Source organism: Centroberyx affinis, unplaced genomic scaffold (genome assembly GCF_046629955.1).
Source record: "Centroberyx affinis isolate AG114_WGS23_722 - 3 ecotype Tasmania unplaced genomic scaffold, CSIRO-AGI_Caff_v1 ptg000240l_1, whole genome shotgun sequence".
NCBI classification, from domain to species: Eukaryota; Metazoa; Chordata; class Actinopteri; order Beryciformes; family Berycidae; genus Centroberyx; species Centroberyx affinis.
The window spans coordinates 42,146-60,015 of record NW_027278925.1 but is presented as its reverse complement, the minus strand read 5'-3'; the positions used below and the strand labels follow the sequence as shown (position 1 = coordinate 60,015).

At 38.1% G+C, this 17,870-nt stretch overlaps 1 protein-coding gene across 2 annotated transcripts; it reads right to left on the bottom strand.

The window, feature by feature from the left end:
- Nucleotides 1–412: 412 nt before the first annotated feature.
- On the bottom strand, nt 413–9,827 carry fam83b (family with sequence similarity 83 member B). Of its 2 annotated transcripts, XM_071543759.1 has the most exons (5): nt 9,695–9,827; nt 7,365–7,840; nt 6,161–6,325; nt 5,112–5,236; nt 414–4,565 (listed from the first exon to the last, which is right to left on the bottom strand). In XM_071543759.1, the coding sequence occupies exons 2-5, from the start codon at nt 7,812–7,814 to the stop codon at nt 2,492–2,494; spliced, it is 2,814 nt and encodes a 937-aa protein (XP_071399860.1). In that variant the 5' UTR covers nt 7,815–7,840; nt 9,695–9,827; the 3' UTR covers nt 414–2,491. The 2 variants fall into 2 exon arrangements, with proteins under 2 accessions (XP_071399868.1, XP_071399860.1); XM_071543767.1 differs by lacking the exon at nt 9,695–9,827 and having other exon boundaries at nt 413–4,565; nt 7,365–7,834.
- Nucleotides 9,828–17,870: the final 8,043 nt, after the last annotated feature.

Sequence of the window (17,870 nt, the reverse complement as noted above, 5' to 3'; positions counted from 1 at the left end):
ACCTCTGTCAGTGAGAATGTATACATAAGACCCACTGCGTCATTGTGTCCCTCTTCTTGATGAAGGCAGTGTTGCCGAAATGCGTAGGTATGCTTTAAAATCTCCACCTTTCTGGGCCTTGTTGAGAAAATGAAGGCTTTTTAACTTTATACCTCTTGAGTGCCTTTTTTTCTTGCATTTCAATGCTATTTTTCCCTCTCCAAAGAGCACCTCCAAGTGAGGAAATACTTTCTGAACATTCATGAAGCCCAGCTGACCCTTTGAGCACCTTGGTATTTTCATCACCAATAGCTGCTTTTAACAGTGTTTTAGGGTGGATATTTTCCTTTTAATGGAGACCATGACCAGATCTTCCTGCTTATATAAAGACACTAATTACAAGGAAGCTACTGCAATTACTATCATTTTTGGAGCCATTCAAGTAAAGTGTTCAGTAATGCCTAATGTGACCAAACACAAGGTTCTGCACATTTGATTACTTTTGAAATACTCAAGTGCATTGAGCATCAAAGAAAGCTTCAACTCTTCCTCAAAAAAAATTCTGCATTCAAGACTCTGTATGTAGAATATGTAACAACCATAGACATCGTCACGCATTTTTCAGAGAGGTTTCAGATCCCCATGAATTCATCTTTATGTCCAAAAGGTGAGCACCTAAGAGGAGGTATACATGTAGTATAAATCTATATTTTATAAAATGAAAATTCATTTCAGTCATCCAGGTAGTAAGATGTCCAAAACACAACTATTGGTTTGCAAATTATTTATCAAAATGATAATAATTGAAGTAAAATGAATGTGTGCAGTGGCTAATTACAGGTTGCACTGAAATGCATGCTTTACATCTGTTCCCTTAGATGGATATATCAGAGATATAATGTACAGAACTATAAAGAGGCAGAGAGAGGTTGGGCAGAATACAGTGACAGCGTACCTGATACTCAGACACCTGATGTCTGAGCTGAGCTACTCAAACATCTTAAGCTATGCCCATATAGAAAGTCTTAGATGGTAGTTGCAGAAATTATTGCTGTCCATGGTCTCACTGTTTGAAACCACAGACCAATTTTGCCCCACCTTGCCATCCATACAACAGTTGCTCAAGTAAAATGAACCAATAACCATTAATTTCTACTTATTTTGATTGAGCATAGAAAATACACATTGTGATGATACTAGCATTATAGCTATGCCAGTGTAGTGGGGTGCTAAACACAATTGGAACTTGAACTTGCTCATAAAGGTTATCCATATTTGTTGTAGTCGAGGTAAATATGCTATAGGTTAGTAAACAATATAGCACTAGACTAGTGTGAATAGAAAGTATTTTTCAATTTTTTTCATGTGTGCTACAAAATGTTTTCTAAATGCATTTATCTGTTTTGTCTCAAATGCACAAAACTATTCTATTTTATCAAAATGTAAACAGGGATTTATGGGACAAAATAATATTCAAATCACAAAAATTATGATTTAGATACTGTAAGTATTGACCGTAAATAAGATTTTCTCTTTTAGTTAATAAGTGCTCTGTGAGATTCTCTTAAAACAGAGTGGAAAATGTAACAAACATTTATTCATGAGTTCATAAAAATGCAAGAGAATTTTACAAATTATTGCAAGCAGCATGTTTGCACTAATAAAATCCCCAGGTTGGCATGTAAATTATAAGGCTGTGGTGATGTTTTGGTATAAATCATTACCATGTGGAGTGGCAGCTAACTTGCTGGGAGGCTTAGCAAGTTAGCCTGATAGCATTTGATCACTGTTGTAAACATTTGAACGCTATGCTACATCTCTTCCTTGAATCAAAGAGAACACTAAGGCGGGATGATGCTCTGAATATAAAAACATATTTCCACAGTGCTTCTTAGACAGATGATGCACGTACACTCACACTTACACTATTAACTCACCTGACATTTGAACACTTTGCACCACAGGTCATCTATATGCACAGGCTGTTATCTACTGGGTATGCCCTTGATTCACTGATATTGCTACGACTAAATTAGATTTTCCTACTCACCACCATTTCAACAAAATGCATATGCATTTCTGCATATCCTTTGATATGCAGAACACATTTAACTGTTTTCATTGTGTATGTTTGTGTGTTTCAAGTAATTGCTTCACTTTGATGACGTTAGAAAACTTAAGGATTTGATGTAAAAGTCTGTATCATGTATTCAAATGAAATATACTTGTCCTTTCAATAACATCATATCAACTGCTTGATAAATGTTGCTATATTCAATAATAATTGGAGCATCTGTACACAGCAAAATAAGCATTGGTTAGACTGCAAACATTGTTTGCTAAATACATTTTCAGAAATATTCTTAACACTGTAAGACAGACAAACTTTACAAAAACAAAACCCTAACCGAAACCATTCAATTGTGCATCAATCATATGTGATCTATTTGCATTGGACATCATGTTTCATCAGGTTCATTTCCTAAAAGTTCATGCCAAATTATTATTATTGCTACTTGTTTTTGTGTATGAAATTTCCCACTCGTTGTATAAATTTCCCCAGTTTATTTTCATGGTGACCTCGTGCAGCCCGACCCAGGTTATGCTCATTAGTTGTGTCACCTTTAGATAAGAGCATGCTCTTGACTTTCTCTTGAGATTGTGTGTTAACAGATCTGGTTGCCAAATGTGAAGAGTGTTTATTTTCAAATGCACAGAAAGGCTCAAATCTGCTGTATAGACGACTGTCAGCACTTCGATCTGTACGCCAATTTCCTGTTTCAAGGCTAGGCCTCACATTTTTGTCACCAAGATTGTGCTTCTTTTCCATCATACTTTTGGAGGGAGAGTTTAGCCGGTGGTGCTCCTCGGTTCTAAATCGAGGGGTTGATGATTTCAGATGGTCGTCTACAGACTGGTTCCTCCGGTGCTCTGAAGACCTGACTGAGTTGGTTGTGCTTTGGCGAAGATTCATCTCCCCATCTGATTTTTTCTCTTCATCCTCAGCAGTTATGGTGTCTGAACTGCCACCTGACGTTAAACTTGCCGTTTCCATGGTTCGAGGGGAAACCTCTTTTTTCTCTGGTATGTTAAGTAGTGATCTGATTTTCTTGGAACTCTTCTTTAGGAAATGTGGAGAGCCCATGCCAGTGGATTTAACTGTCAACTCCTTGGTATTTCCATCAAGGGCTGCTGCAGACACAGTTCTAGAGGGCGGTTCCTGCCACATGGAAGTAGGCGGGCTCTTTGTGTCCACAATGCTCTTGACATCAAAATGAGACACAGATCTCTGATCCTCATTCAGATTTGATCCATATCCTCCATTCTGTGCATTGACCCCTGCTGTGCTTCTATTTATTGGCCTCTTTGCAAAAGCTCCTCCGTACATGTGGCTTGAGGATTCATGATCGTATTCAGTGTTTGATCGTGGGTCTGCCACGCTGTGCCTTTTGTACCAATTGTCTGTCTGAATGTCAGGTTTTTTAATCATCATCCCCCCTTTAGCTCTGCCTAAGCTGGCATACACAGAGTGGTGAGAGTTTCTTCCTGGACCATAGCTTATATTATTTCGAGCATCATCCAAAATCTGCAGACTTTGTCTCTTAAACATGAATTCTTCATTATTTATTCTATTTTCAGCTCCTGCTGTTGGATTCCATTGCATTGATGAGTAGTGTGAAGCAGTGTTTGGTGCTGCTGAGGGATCAGTCTGACAAGCACCAGTGGAGGAGTTGTTTGTGTAACTATTTGTCTCCAATTGCTCTGGAATAGTGGACCTGAAAACAAGGGAAGACCTCATTCTGGCATGCATGAAGGGGCTAGCTTTGTTGTCTGGTGGTTCATACTGGTCTAAATAGTCACAGGAGTCTTCATATGGAGCATCAGGGTTTTTGAGGTAGGACTCAATCCTCCATGTGCGCATGAATGACTTGGATGCACTGTCCAGTGTTGGCATGTTCTGCTGCTTGGACAGGACCGGTTTGTCACTGCTGTGGTAAGTGTGACGCATGTTTTGACCTCTGTATATTTGTGGCCCTTGGGAATAGTTGTCTAAGACCATGGGGTAGTTGTTTCTTCCATTAGGAAACCCTGTATCTTTAGAGATATTCCAGTTGCTTGCCCTGTGTCTGGCGTTCTCTGGAACATAGACATCTTGTCTCTCCCCAGCATAGCTGTGCCTTTTCAAGAAGTTTGCCTCTGTACACAGGAGTTGAGGCATCTGGTGCTGAACACCCATCCCATTGTCAATCAAGGGCCTGGGTTCGATAGGCTCTTCTTCATAAAGCCTCTCTTCAAGTTCTCTCATGCCTATTTGCCTCTCGCAAGTCTTCCGATAGACTGTGTCCAGAGTATGCCTCAACTGGTCCTTCCTTTCAAATTTTTGGGCAGAATGAGAGACATATTTTGGCAAAATCTGTTTTCCATTTGGCGTATTGCGTTGAAACAAGCCCTCTGGGGGGCACAGTTCAGCTGGCACAGTTGACCGGGCGTAGAGCGTTCGAAACTCCTCATCATAGGACTCCACCAGGTGGCCTGTTATGACCTGCACCATACTCAGATTGATCTTCTCAAATGACCATGTGAAGCTGGAACAAACATGAAAACAAGAATATTTATTAATTCAATGTAAGGGAAAAGACACTGGAAAGAGTGTAACATACTCCACTAATAGAATATCCTCATTGCAAAGCCTGCTGTGCTTGTTAGAGTTTAATTTTACTTGTTATGCAGTAAGATGCCGGATGATCACAGTTTGCACTTTAGATTGGGCCAAGAAAACTTGTTAGATCTTAAAACAGAATTTTGAAGGATTTCTACTTTGATTCAGGTCTGAAGAGGATAATTTTTGAAAGGATGTATTATGTAGTTGTATTTTGCACATTGAAAGACATGATCTACCAATCTTTATTTTCTATAAATGTTTGCCATTGATCATTTTCTAAAAATCTGATATTTTTGTGTTTTGCACATTCACAAACCACGTTTAGTTACATGACCGCTGTACCAGTCAATGGAAAGAAATGACAGCTATTTTGTAGAAAATGAACATGTAGTGTTTTGCTTTGTGAATGTATTTAATGTACACCTCACTGATTTCACCATAGCACCTCTTGTACTGCAATTTCATTTACCTGTATGAGCCGTAGACCGCTGTTTGGCAGTCAACTAAAAGAAACTTCTGCTCCATTGCCCCATGAAATTTAGCCCCTGATCGACAGAGGTAATCCTGACCTTTCACAGTGCGCACTCTCATGTTCTGTGGTCAAGGCAGTGAAAAGAAAATGTCAGATAGGTTATTGTAAAAAAAAATATTGCAAAGACTTATTTTTTGTCACTGTAACACACTGCAATCAGTGTGTCAATCATACAAATACTGTGAACTTATAAATCTGAAACAGATGTACTGTGCAGAATAAAGTCATTCGGGAGAAGATTCGATTTTTTTTTTTTTTTTAGGATTTGATCAACCGTTTGATATTATAATGTACTTTCTGTGTGTCAGAAGTGTTGTTAGTTTGAAAATATAATGTACTTTCTGTGTGCCAGAAGTGTTGTTAGTTGGCTCTCTGTTATGCACTTAATGGGAATTTAAAGGGTGTGTTTGAACCCTTAACATCTCTTAGCCAGATAGTAATTATAACCCCACCCAGTTTAAACAGGAGAAACCAGGGTTTGAAATAAGGCTTGAGGCTTTTCTTCAACAGTGAGACTGGGGCCATTTAAACCTTTAAAAAACTGAATAGACATCAGTGTCTTTTTATGGATCTTTGAATTGAGAAAGGCTCATAGGCAAAGAAGAAATATAACATATACAGAGAGTTGCCAGTTTACATCCCTAAAAGGGGGTAATGAATAAACAGTGCTTCCCTTAAAAAGTGTTGCTGTTCTGAACAATCACCCTCAAAATGTGCAGTTCCCAAATATGAGATTTATCCCTACACCCTTTTCATGATGCCTTGTGTACCTAGAGTATCAGAAAAACTGTAAATGTTGTAATCCTTTTTTATTCTAAAATAATTTCATCGGTCTTTGCAAAATGCACTTTGTACTCTTCTATTGAAAGATAGTTATTAAAAATACCAAGATTAGGTTTTGAAGTCTAGAAAATGAGTGTGTTGTTGCATTACATTTGATAATACAAAAGACTAACAAAAGTGTCATGTTCAAATAGTGTACTTACCCTGAGTTGTTGTATTTTTATATCTTGATTTTCAGCCATTGCGAGGAAACTTTTCAAATGGAAATCATCCAAAAGTATGTAGACTGGAACTCCTCGTATAGAGGCGTCAACAGTTTCTTTGAATATGTCTACATCAGTGAACATGTCCATCACAATGGCAATGACCTGTGAGGAAATAGTGAATGAATTATGTTCCTTTAAATGCACCTGAAACTATATCTTAACTTTTTAAACCACCGTCAGAAAGATCTTTGACAGTTCAGTCCAGATTTGTGAATATGAACAAGGCTCTATATTGCATTGGTGCAACAATGTGATTTCACTGGGATAAAAACAGGCAGAAATATGAAATAAACCACATTTGGATCTTAAATCAATCCAACGTTTAATGATAATGTCTGTCCCTGAGTGGATTTATGGGAATGCCGTGTGTGTATATGCAATATCCAACAAAGAGTATCTCTCAATAAAGAATATAAGCCTCCAAAATAGCTATTTTGACAGCCATGAAACAACCCAGTATGTCGAGTCGTACGAATTAGATTACTTATGCTACACTGGTGTAATTATGGTGAACAGAGAGGAAGGCTTCATTAGCCTTTTGTGAGCTGTAGAGAAAGAGAATAGTGATTAATATTTTGTCTTAATGTGTTTTTGTCTACACAGTGTATGCTAGTCAGTCTTTCTGCTGTGTGAGTGGACTGCAGGTTTAATTAAGAGCCAGTGCAACAGTTTCAGGGTTGTACCAGTGCAGTAGAATACTAATAGACTGCTAATCACGATTCCAAGCTACAAAGCTAGGTAGCCGTTACATTATTATATGAATCATCAAACAGCGTGAGAACTAATCAAGGCTTAACTGTGTACAGGATGTGACTGTATAAACTCTGTTAGATCATATTGCCTCCCACACTTTTTTCTCATGATGCTAAGTTGCAAAACCAGATTTTGACCTCAGTAACCCCGCTGACACTCCTTGCCTCTGAAAAATGACAGCAACAAAGGATTGTGGGACTGCCTTGGAGGAAAACGTACTTGTGAAATACTTTGTAACACAAGAACACAGTTCTATTAATTGAACACAATAGAGAAACAGCAGGTCTGAGTAGATTTGCTGTTCTGAAGCAGAGCTAGACCAGTCTGGTCACTACACAACAGTGTGTAATGGTTTCTACATTGTTGCAGGTACAAATCAATTCATTACCTGTCTTGCATCCTGAATATGTTTACGGATCACCTCTTTGATAGTGGGGTTGTTTTGTCTTGGTGGATGAAAAAGCAGATCTATGTTTGTCTGTAGTCGATCATGCAAGACCTCTGGCCACCCTAAGTCCAGGTCTGGGGTTTCCACGTCTGAGTGGACGGGCCAGTACGTGCCTGAGGAGGACTTGCTGTCAGAAGGGCCATTGATTTCCTCCGTGTGATTTCCAGGTGGGGGTTGTTCTGCATGAGTAGTGATGAAGAGGAGCTCGTCCTCGGAGAGAAAACTCCCGACACGTTCTCCCTTGAGGAACTCCTGATAACTCTCTCTGCCGTCGCCCACCAGGTGATCAATGGCAAGACGATATGACTCCTTGTAGTGGGGTTGAATATAATCCTCTGTTTTTAACTCACCCCGCAAGGAGGACAGCATGGAAATCTGTTGGGATTCCATTGCTCCACACAGTGGCTCAGTAGGACCTGTTGTAGATAGAGGAAATCAATGATATGATGCAAGAGGATATATCAGTCAGAAGATAGTAATATGTAGTGTTATACACATGATGGGAGGGTGGGAAATGCTATAATGCTGTTGTTGGTCAGTGTTATTGTAGCAAAGTAAACCATTATCGAGTACATAGTAACGTCATATTATTGATGCACATATCTGACAAGATGTTAATGACAACAAACTCAAATACCCTGAAAAATGAACAAGAGAAACCATGCAGCACTCTATTCAAGAAGAAGCCCCCCCTCTTCATGATACATATAAAGTGTTCTGCTGGCATAATTTATATCTGTCATGTTTCCTCTTTCCTATATACAGTATTTCCTGCCAACTATCAAAAATCAATAGGACAATGCTGCCCCATATTGATTTAGAAATATGTTGCTGTCAAGCAGGTGTTCAAATGCCCAGAAACAGGTGTTTTTCTCCGCTTCGATAGCTCAACTTGCACAGACAAGCTGAGTCATATACAGGAAATCTATCTCAGAATTTGATATTGATATACGACAGAAAACAGATCAATGAATATTTACTTTGAGAGGAACACATTTTCATGTTTTTTAATGAATTTAATAAGCTGTTATTTGACATAATGTCACACAGCTCATAGTCATCATCAGAGGTTGAACCTGTTCAACCTGGGATGAATAGTTGTACATGTCCAGGGGGTAAAATCTGTGGAATAAAGACTCACTAAAACTTGAAATTAGCTTTCCAAACAGTTCTTCCACATTTACATTTCTACTTTTGCCCTTTAGAAATGTAACAGACAAAAAAATCAATTTCTGAATACTTCTTAACAAAGAGACCAATAAATACTGATACTCAAAATCTGTCAGTCTGTTGAGGGATTCATGTCAACAGTGAGAACAAATTGTATGCAGTTTCTCTATATCACTGAATGTTATCCAAGGTCTTTTAAGGGTTGCAAGGTATTGAAGCGTCTTTGAAGAATTTAGATTCAGATTTTAAGATTTAAGGTTTCACATATCTCTACTGTCATGTGAAAACCTTTGTTTGCAACTTCAGTTGAAGGTTTACATGGCACTCTATGGGTTGAGAAACCCTACTGGATAAACTCAAAAATGCATTGTGGTCAGGCTAAAAATGGGGCGGATTTTCTTAGCTCCTGAAAAGCTGACATTTTGGAGATATAAGATTTTAACCCGACAGTGACGATGTTTTCTCTGTCAGGCTACAGCTTGGAGCCGCTCACCGACAATGAATGGGCAACTGACATTGTGAACTCATTGAATGTTTGTGAAAATGTTTACTGCCAAATGAGTTTTATTGTAGGTCGGGCTGTACACTGATGTGACATCATACATTTGGACACAGGATAAACTATTGTTTCTTGTATCTCACAATTAAAATTGTCACTTAAAACAGGAACTGTGCCTCTATACCACATACATGCAGACATTGTCAGTGTGTTTATACAGTCATGAATTTAAATTTAATTTGAATTTCAAAGGTTGTATGAGGTCAGTCTTGACATGTCCTGAAATGTCTTCCTTACTGTACCGTACTTGGATATATCAAAATGTAAGAGAAACTTACTTACTTCTATTATTAGTCATATCTTGATGTAGCCTAATTCATCATAAACTACACCTCACATCATAAACTTGTACAATCAGCACATTTATATACATCATCACAAATCTTTCACTGGTTAGACAATTAATTTTAAATTGATGCACTTAATATTATTTTTCAAGCAACACAGCTATTGTCTCTTGTTTAGTAGCCAGTTCTTTGAAGCTTTGAAAGCATAGTGTGCAAGTCACAACATTATCTTACATTCTACAGCAGTAACTTACATTAAGACTGTGAATTTTACGAAAATCCTCTTGAACGCTCCCAAAATATCCCACTTGGATATTGTCAACATATTCGGTCTATGCTAGATATTTGAGGAAGCTAGTGTCTGCCAGCTGGAAGAAACAAAGACAAGGAGGTGTCCCAACATGATAAGCAGTCTGCGGATAGAGGGTGTGGATTCCAGTTTTGACATGCAAATAGCTCTGGCTCGAAACTTGCTCACAGGCAGCCATAAACCTGTTTGAGATATTTAGCCACTCCCCTTTCTTTTTCAGGGATTCAAAGTTCACACAAGTGAAAATCCAGATAACGATAGGAGGAAAGCAGCATTTGGACTTTGATGACTACTTGTACTGTAGGTTCAATCCCTTGCTGCATCTAGTGCTATACATTTACACAAGTTGGACAGAAACATCAGAAACAATATATGATTTGCTTTATAACTCCTTTCCTTTATTTGCTTTGTACCTTCTGAACTGAGTGACAGGGAACAAAACAGGTTTTAAGAGGTTTTAAAAGACACATAAAGCGTTTCTTAAAGACAGCATCTATTGTGGCCCAAATAAACACATTCTTCACCCAAATAAAAAAAAACTGAAATCAGGGATCAGAGCAAGGTTTAAGGTTAAGTGATTTTTTTTCCTCAAAACAATCTAATATAGCATTTCTATAGCATTTCTAATTTCCTTCTAGGTATTTTGTTGTGGTGTTATTTGATTTTTGTTTGTTTGCCTGAGCTGACTGCAGGAAGGCCTACTTCTCTCTGAGACGTGCAGCATACACAGAGCTGAAATTGGGTGGTCAGTTTGGAGTTTGAAGTCTCATGAGAAAAACTGTGTCATTATAATTATTCCAATGTTGGCTAAATTAATTTTCGGATTTGCAATCATGAACACATGAAATTGAGAACAGCATTTATGTGCTAAATTATGCAAAGCAAGTGATAATTACTGGACATGGATCGTATACTAGCCATTAACTTTTTATATCTAGGGCCAGTGTGTGTGTCTTTCCCAACTTTGTTTTGAAAACCCCTGAGTTTGATGATGATATTGCTGGAGAAGTGTTATTGTAGAACGACCTGTGTGAAGGAGACACCAAATCCCCCTGTAGCCAAGAGTTTTAAAGGGGCATTTTGCCTGCTAAATGGTGCTTTCTGGACTGGGTCTCATCCAACCTCTCAAAATCATTCCTTAAGTCGGTCCAGCTTCTCACCGATTTGTGTGTAAGCTGTCCAGAGGCACAGAACTCTGAACCCCTGAAAGGAGATGACTGAATGTATGAATCTTCAAGCTCCAAGCTCAGCACCCATGCCTGGACATGCAAATGCATACTGCACAGGTGGTTATATGCACAATAGGGCCTCACACATACTAATCTGCAAAGTAGTCTTTGCAACACGGCTGCCAGGGAACACTAGGTGGAGAAGGCGACAAAATTAAGTGCAGTATTTGGGTTAGGATTAGGATTACTGATGCCCCAACAGAGGAAAATGATTCCATCGACTCACTATCAACTTTCATTTTATTTATTTAGCCACACATATAGTACAACTGACTGAGGAGATATTGATTAGATACTGAAATGAGAGACAAAGCCACTGAACCTCAGAGTCTGGGGTTTTCGATGCTGATAAAACAATATGTAAGAAAGTTAAATCATATTTGTTAAGTTAAATCACATTTGTTAAATGTTTATCAAACGTTTAATAATAGAGTCCCAATTCTTAATACCCACTCACTTGCTGAATCAGTTGCTATGTGCATGCATCTTTTTTCCTCTTAATCAATAATTGAATCTGTATATTATCCTGAACAAGTTCACTTTAATATTAATGAATGTGAGCATTACATTGAAGGTAATTTCTTCTGCTCCTGTCCATTCTTTTGTATCTTATTTGTATCATTACACACAGATAAAGACAGGAAATTAAATGCTTTTCTCTCACCATTGTCATAATATACTGTTTATTGCAAAGTAGTTCAATGTAATGAATTTGCCAAAGTTGATATCTGCTACGATCTAATGACATTATTTCCTTTTGGTCCCCTATTGAACAAATGACTCATTTTGATGACTACATTTAGTCAATCTATATTAGATTCAATACAGAGTTAATGGGAACCCACTTTAGTACTAGCATGGAATTCTGTCATACAATGCATTATATATAATATGGATACGCAGGCATGCTGTTGCTTTAATGAGACTGCAACACCTCTGCTAGTTCCACAATACTTCATTTGAAAAGAACCGTGAACAACAAGATATGTGCACCATTGTTCAGTTGTACCTTGAATGTGGGTGTGTGTAGATTAAATAAGGTATGCACTCAGTCACTGGGAGTTTCTTCCCCTGAAGCTGCATCACTAGTGAGTCACCTTTTGTGAAACCCAAGCCCTGTTCCATGTCATCATCCTGATCAGTTACAGAGGTTGTTCTTGGCCCCGTCTGGCTCTTATGTGAGCGTGCCTGAGCAAGCGACACGGCGTCTTGCAGTGCTTGTTATGAGTTTACTGCTGAGCTGCCTGATAAACAGGGTTAGGGTTAGGATTAGGTGATGATATTGATCTTTGGTGAAACTCAAAATGAATGTATTTACCCATCGTCCCGCAGCCAAGTCAATTTTTACCGTGCCAGCGTAACTCCAATTGTCCCAGAAGAGCCACTTTGTGGTTTGCAGTGAAAATAAATGTTGTGGTCAGTTTTCCCTTAAAAGATATCCTCGCAGGGTGCGGGGTTGACATGGCATGCAAATGTGTATTTATTATAATGTAAATTTCCTAGATAATTGAAATTCATACATTTAAACTAAAACTCTGGGTGATTTTAACATTGAAATTGTAGCCTACATAATAAGATATTAACATTATCAGCTTTAATAAAAGGTGTCGGCCCATATGAGCAAAGTATGATAGCTTTGTCCACAGCTGTAGGTGCAACGCAAAGACTTTTATCTTTCAAAGTATTAAAGGCTGTTCGGTTCACAAAAGTGAGATCTTTCTTATTGATGTGATCTTCATGCACATCAACCATCAACACACATTGGGGAATACGGCTCCCAGACTAATTTCTAATCAAATCAGATGGGACAAGGCATGGCAAGAGAATTAAATTTGCTGCCTTGGATCCCACACATCATGGCTGTTGTTTACCTTAACATGCACGAAACTCTGTCACCGCCCACATATAACTTCGTCATGTGATGTGTTTACCTGTTGTGCCACGCCCTGTATGTGCCGTTACAGAGTGTGTCCTAAGAGTGCATTCTAAGCCATAAAGTTGCCTTCAAGCAACACAGTTGTTTTTCACAGGCTATAATATATTATCTGTTTTTGTTTTGTTTTTCCTTAACATTCCAATGTTTTAAACCATGTGTGAGTTATCCAGTGATGTAATGTGTTGATATAGTGTTTTAATTAGTAAAGGGAAGTCATCTTGGGGAGTAAAGGCATATGAGCAGAGGTAGAGAAAGGAATGTCAGAGAGATTTTCACATTTTACCTGACTTAGACAGTGCATCTGGATGCAAAGAGTCTGTGCTAGTTACATGTCTGCCAAATATGAGCGGCAAATGAAAATGTAGCAATGAAAAATAAAAATCAAATCACCTTTAATAGCTCACTACTACAATTTAACACCTTTCTGTTAACTGCTCAAAAGGAATGATTGCATCTTAGCACATTCATTAAAATGTTGGAATTAATTCCATTGCTCCCTGTTATCAAAAAGTGTTAATTTTCATGCTACAGTGTAACATCAGAAGTGCAGATATCTAGAAGCATATTCTACACTATTCATTGCAAATATACAAACCAATATAATATTATTTCCAGCTTCTCAACCCATATTTCAGTTACATTTAGCTGCATTGCCTGCTTGCTGAGACGGATTTATGGGAGAACGTCAGTGAAGATACTTTGGGATTCAATCCGCTGCTGTCTGTGTTGGCAGCAGATTCAAAATTGAATGTGTCCTATTGGCTCCCTTAACATGCTTTAGGAACATAGGAAACAAAACAGAGAAGTGGGAACTATGTGGGAAGGAATGTGTAAAACTGAGATTGGCAACTTGATTTTACTTTCTGTATTTCTTTTAATATATTATGCTCTCTATCAAACTTGACTGACATCACATGAATCCTATACTGATGCCCATGATAATAACTTTTTCACTGTAGAACTTTTCAAAACAAAGCTACAAAGTGCTTTACTGAGACAGAAGAAGTAAAACAGAGGTAATAAAATCAGGCAAAAGCACAGGACAGAAACACAAGTAAAAGCGAAAGAACAGTTTGACCAAAGCAGATGAAAAGAAATTAGAACAACACTGAATAAAAGCAGAGCAGGGTGGTGAAGTAAAACAATTATAAAAGTGCTTTTCTGTAAAAGAAGCATGAGTTTAAAAGATGACACAGACTCCGCCAGACCGAGTTCAGGCAGGCTGTGACTGCAGAAGCCCGGTCACATTTAGTTTTAAGCCTGGGTCTAGGGAGAGCCAGAAGGGCACAGCCTGAGGATCTCAGGTTACACTCCTCCGGCTCATAGGGGTCTAAAGATCCAAGATGTAAAGCCAAGTCAGACCACCTCCTTCAGTTTGCATGCTCACACTGAACGTGGAAGCCAGTGTTGGTGACAGTGTGTTTTCTAACAAATCTGCCAAATGGCCTCAAGAATATTAGAAACTGGCAGCTGTGATTCTGATGTACATGGTGGCTTCAACATGAAAAGTAAAGTGTGGGACAAGTAGCAACAGTTAATGCCTTCTTCTAGTTACAGTATTTACTTCACCTCCACCTAACCAAAATAGACCACATATAGCTATACAGCAACTAGTCAGTAAAAAACATGCAGGCCTACATAAATGTACAACATTTACCAACATTCAGTATATGGAAAAATGGGCAACACCTATAGGTTTATTTGCAGCACAGTTATAAAATTCATAACCGTTGATGGCTGTAATTAATTAAATGACAAGGTGCTTCCATAGTAGAATTGCTATTCAAAAGGCTTGCAGCAGGAAACTATACAGGGTACAATCACACACTCAAAAGTTTATGAAATGAACATGGACTGTGAAATGCAGATTACTTGTTATGGACACAAAGGGAACATTACGTTCCTTCATCACAAATTGGATTATGTGGCAATAGCACAAATTGGAAATGCCATTTTCACCTGTTCATCACATGAAAATGGTTAAGTTTAGGCAAGTAAAACAACTTGTTTAGGCAACTAAAACTTTGGTTACGGTTAGGCAACTAAACCAGTTTGGTTATGGTAAGGATAAGGTTTTTGTCATGGTTAAATAAGAAAATCTTTTGCTAAAAATTAAAACTTTGCTCACAGTAGAAAACTTCTTGCCTTAAGTTGGGAATTGAACCCAAGTAGTCAAACATAAACCCCCTCCACCCCCACCACTGCCCTTACTTTCCACCAATCTATTTCAGTGTGAAAGTACTTCTTGTTTCTAGTCGTGCCTGTCTCACTTTTAGCACCGAGCATGTAAGACATGCTCATTTCACCAAATGTCAGGAGACAAGGCTGTACAATCACATCCACAGCATACAAAGAATGCAAGATAAGTCATATTTCAATTGTAAGGCTTTGTGGGTATAAAGTTTTAAGGTAGAGAGGGAAGATCTAACTGGTCTCACTGCAATAGGCGTTCAGAATCAGAATAAAGTTTATTGCCAAGTAAGTTTTCACAGTACAAGGAATTTGCTTTGGTATGGAGGTGCATACAGTAAACATGTGAAACGGTTTACAAATCCATTCGCACAGTTTACAAATCCGTTCACACGGATTGTGAATCCGAGGGCACGGTTTAGAAATCTGTGCGCGCAGTTTACGAATACGTTCGCACAGATTTACACATCGAGTTTTTTTTCTACCATGTGAGACCAGAGGGGCTCCGTAGACAAACAAACAGACAAACAAACAAACAAACGGCACTGAAAACATAACCTCCTTGGCAAAGGTAATAAATCCATTTCATGTGGTTCCAAGCAGGTGTTAGACTGCGTGTTTGATCTTTACAACATGTCAGTTTTTGTGTGTGTCTTTCTACCTTCTGTAATGTTTTGTCTATCTGTCTGTCTTATCAAATTGTGCTTGGACCCCTCAATCGCCGCTTGCGGCTATATTTATTATAATTATTCTTATTCTTATTCTTATTATTATTATGTATTTATTTATTAGATTTTTTTTTTATTATTTAGATAAAACTTAGCACCTGCTGTTAATAATTAAACTCCCCCTTAGCTCCCCCAGCCACAATTATCTGCAGCCGCTACTGTTCCATTCTGACCTGCATGTGTAACCCGTGTGTTACGCCTAATGAAGGTGATTCTGCGTTGTGTTCTGGCGTTGTCGTAATAAAGAGGCAGGAGGCAGTACTGGGTCTCTGGTTCTTTAGTGAAGATCTGTGGTGATACAAATGCACAAAAGCATCAGCTGTGTGTGTGTGACAGACTTGGCTCCCCTCGTGTCAGCAGGAAAAGGCTTTTTTCTTTTTGGAACTCAAAGTTACAAACTGATATAATCTAATAACTAATTTGACACAATAAAGTTCAGTTGCATAGGCTGTACAATATGAATCACATAAAAATACGAAGTATGACCATGAGTAGTCAAGCATCAGAAATATAGGATAGAAAAATATGAAAAATAACAAATTAAATTAAACAATTAGACAATGAGCGATGAGATTCAATTAGGAAACCAGAAAACCCACATTTCATTACTTTAACCAATATGAAAATAGAAAATCACAGTATCAATTCTCATTAACATTTCAAGTTTAGATGCACTAAAATTACATTAACAGGCAACGCTGTAGTGTTACCATAGCAACCACACCAGCTAGACTCAACTTATATAGATAAACTGGTGTGAAAGAACTATACGGCTATGAGGCTGCAGCCTTTCATTGCATAGTGAATAGACTCAGAAACTAACATTTTCAAAAGAAACATTTAAACACAGGGAAACATCTCCATACCTGTGGTGATACAAATGCACAAAAGCATCAGCTGTGTGTGTGTGACAGACTTGGCTCCCCTGATAGAAAGAACAGAATTAATACAATTAATGAGGAAAGACGGAGTTTGTTATGCTAGCTAGGAGGCGAACTCAGCATTGTAACATTAGCCCATTTTCTCCAAGACGAAACTCATTAAGAACTTGGGTTAGCGATCTCAGATCTCGACAGGATTTACACAGAATGAATTGGATATTATATAGAACAAGATACAACAATTAGATCACGTTCAAATCACAAATTACAACTTTTATAAACATTTATCAGGCGGAGTTTGAGTAGCATCCTCACAGAGAGGATCAAAATCACCCATAGCAAGACATCTTCCTCAGTCCAACCACACTTTGGTTGATCTCGCCTGCTGTGCTGTTCATCATGTTCTCGACAGCTCTTTTGAAAGCAAAGATATGAAAAGATAAAAACTTGCTGCATATAGGCACATCTTTTGGTTTGTCAATTACGTACCTCTAGCTTGCACACACACACACACACACACACACACATATATATATATATATATATATATATATGTGCCTGCAGTGGGCTGTGTTTATCAAGCCTAGAGTGCTATATATGGCTTTGTTTTTTTAGAATTCACAAGGTAGACGCTGTACCGTAGTCAGTAATCCATCAGTAGATCAACACTCCTATTCTGAGAAGCTTGATAAAAAGAGTCAAGGTACCCAGATGCACCTGCCTGAACTGCTTAGGTAAAGGGATAATGTGACTGCTGAAGTCGATCAAATCGAAACGGAATAAGCAAGAATCAGCTAAGCAATTCTACTTGGGAAATTACATTTTGTGCACAGAGCCTTGTAATATTTTGACTCTAATGATCTATTTATAATTTATCTGTAATCAATTTAATAATAGATTATATACATGTGAATCTATTCATCCATTCTACTGTGTGTGTGTGTGTGTGTGTCTGTGTGGGTGTGTGTGTGTGTTTTAGAGATGTGAAATATTCAAGCCAGTACTAAAATTTGTAGACCTAATTTTGATACAAATGTAGGCCTTATGTTGACACAAAAATTAAAACTGTTGTTACACTCTATGTTACATTCTTCCATTTTTTTTTCATTATTTTTCCATTCGAAGAAAGATAGGGTCTTAGACCTCCTGCAGTAAG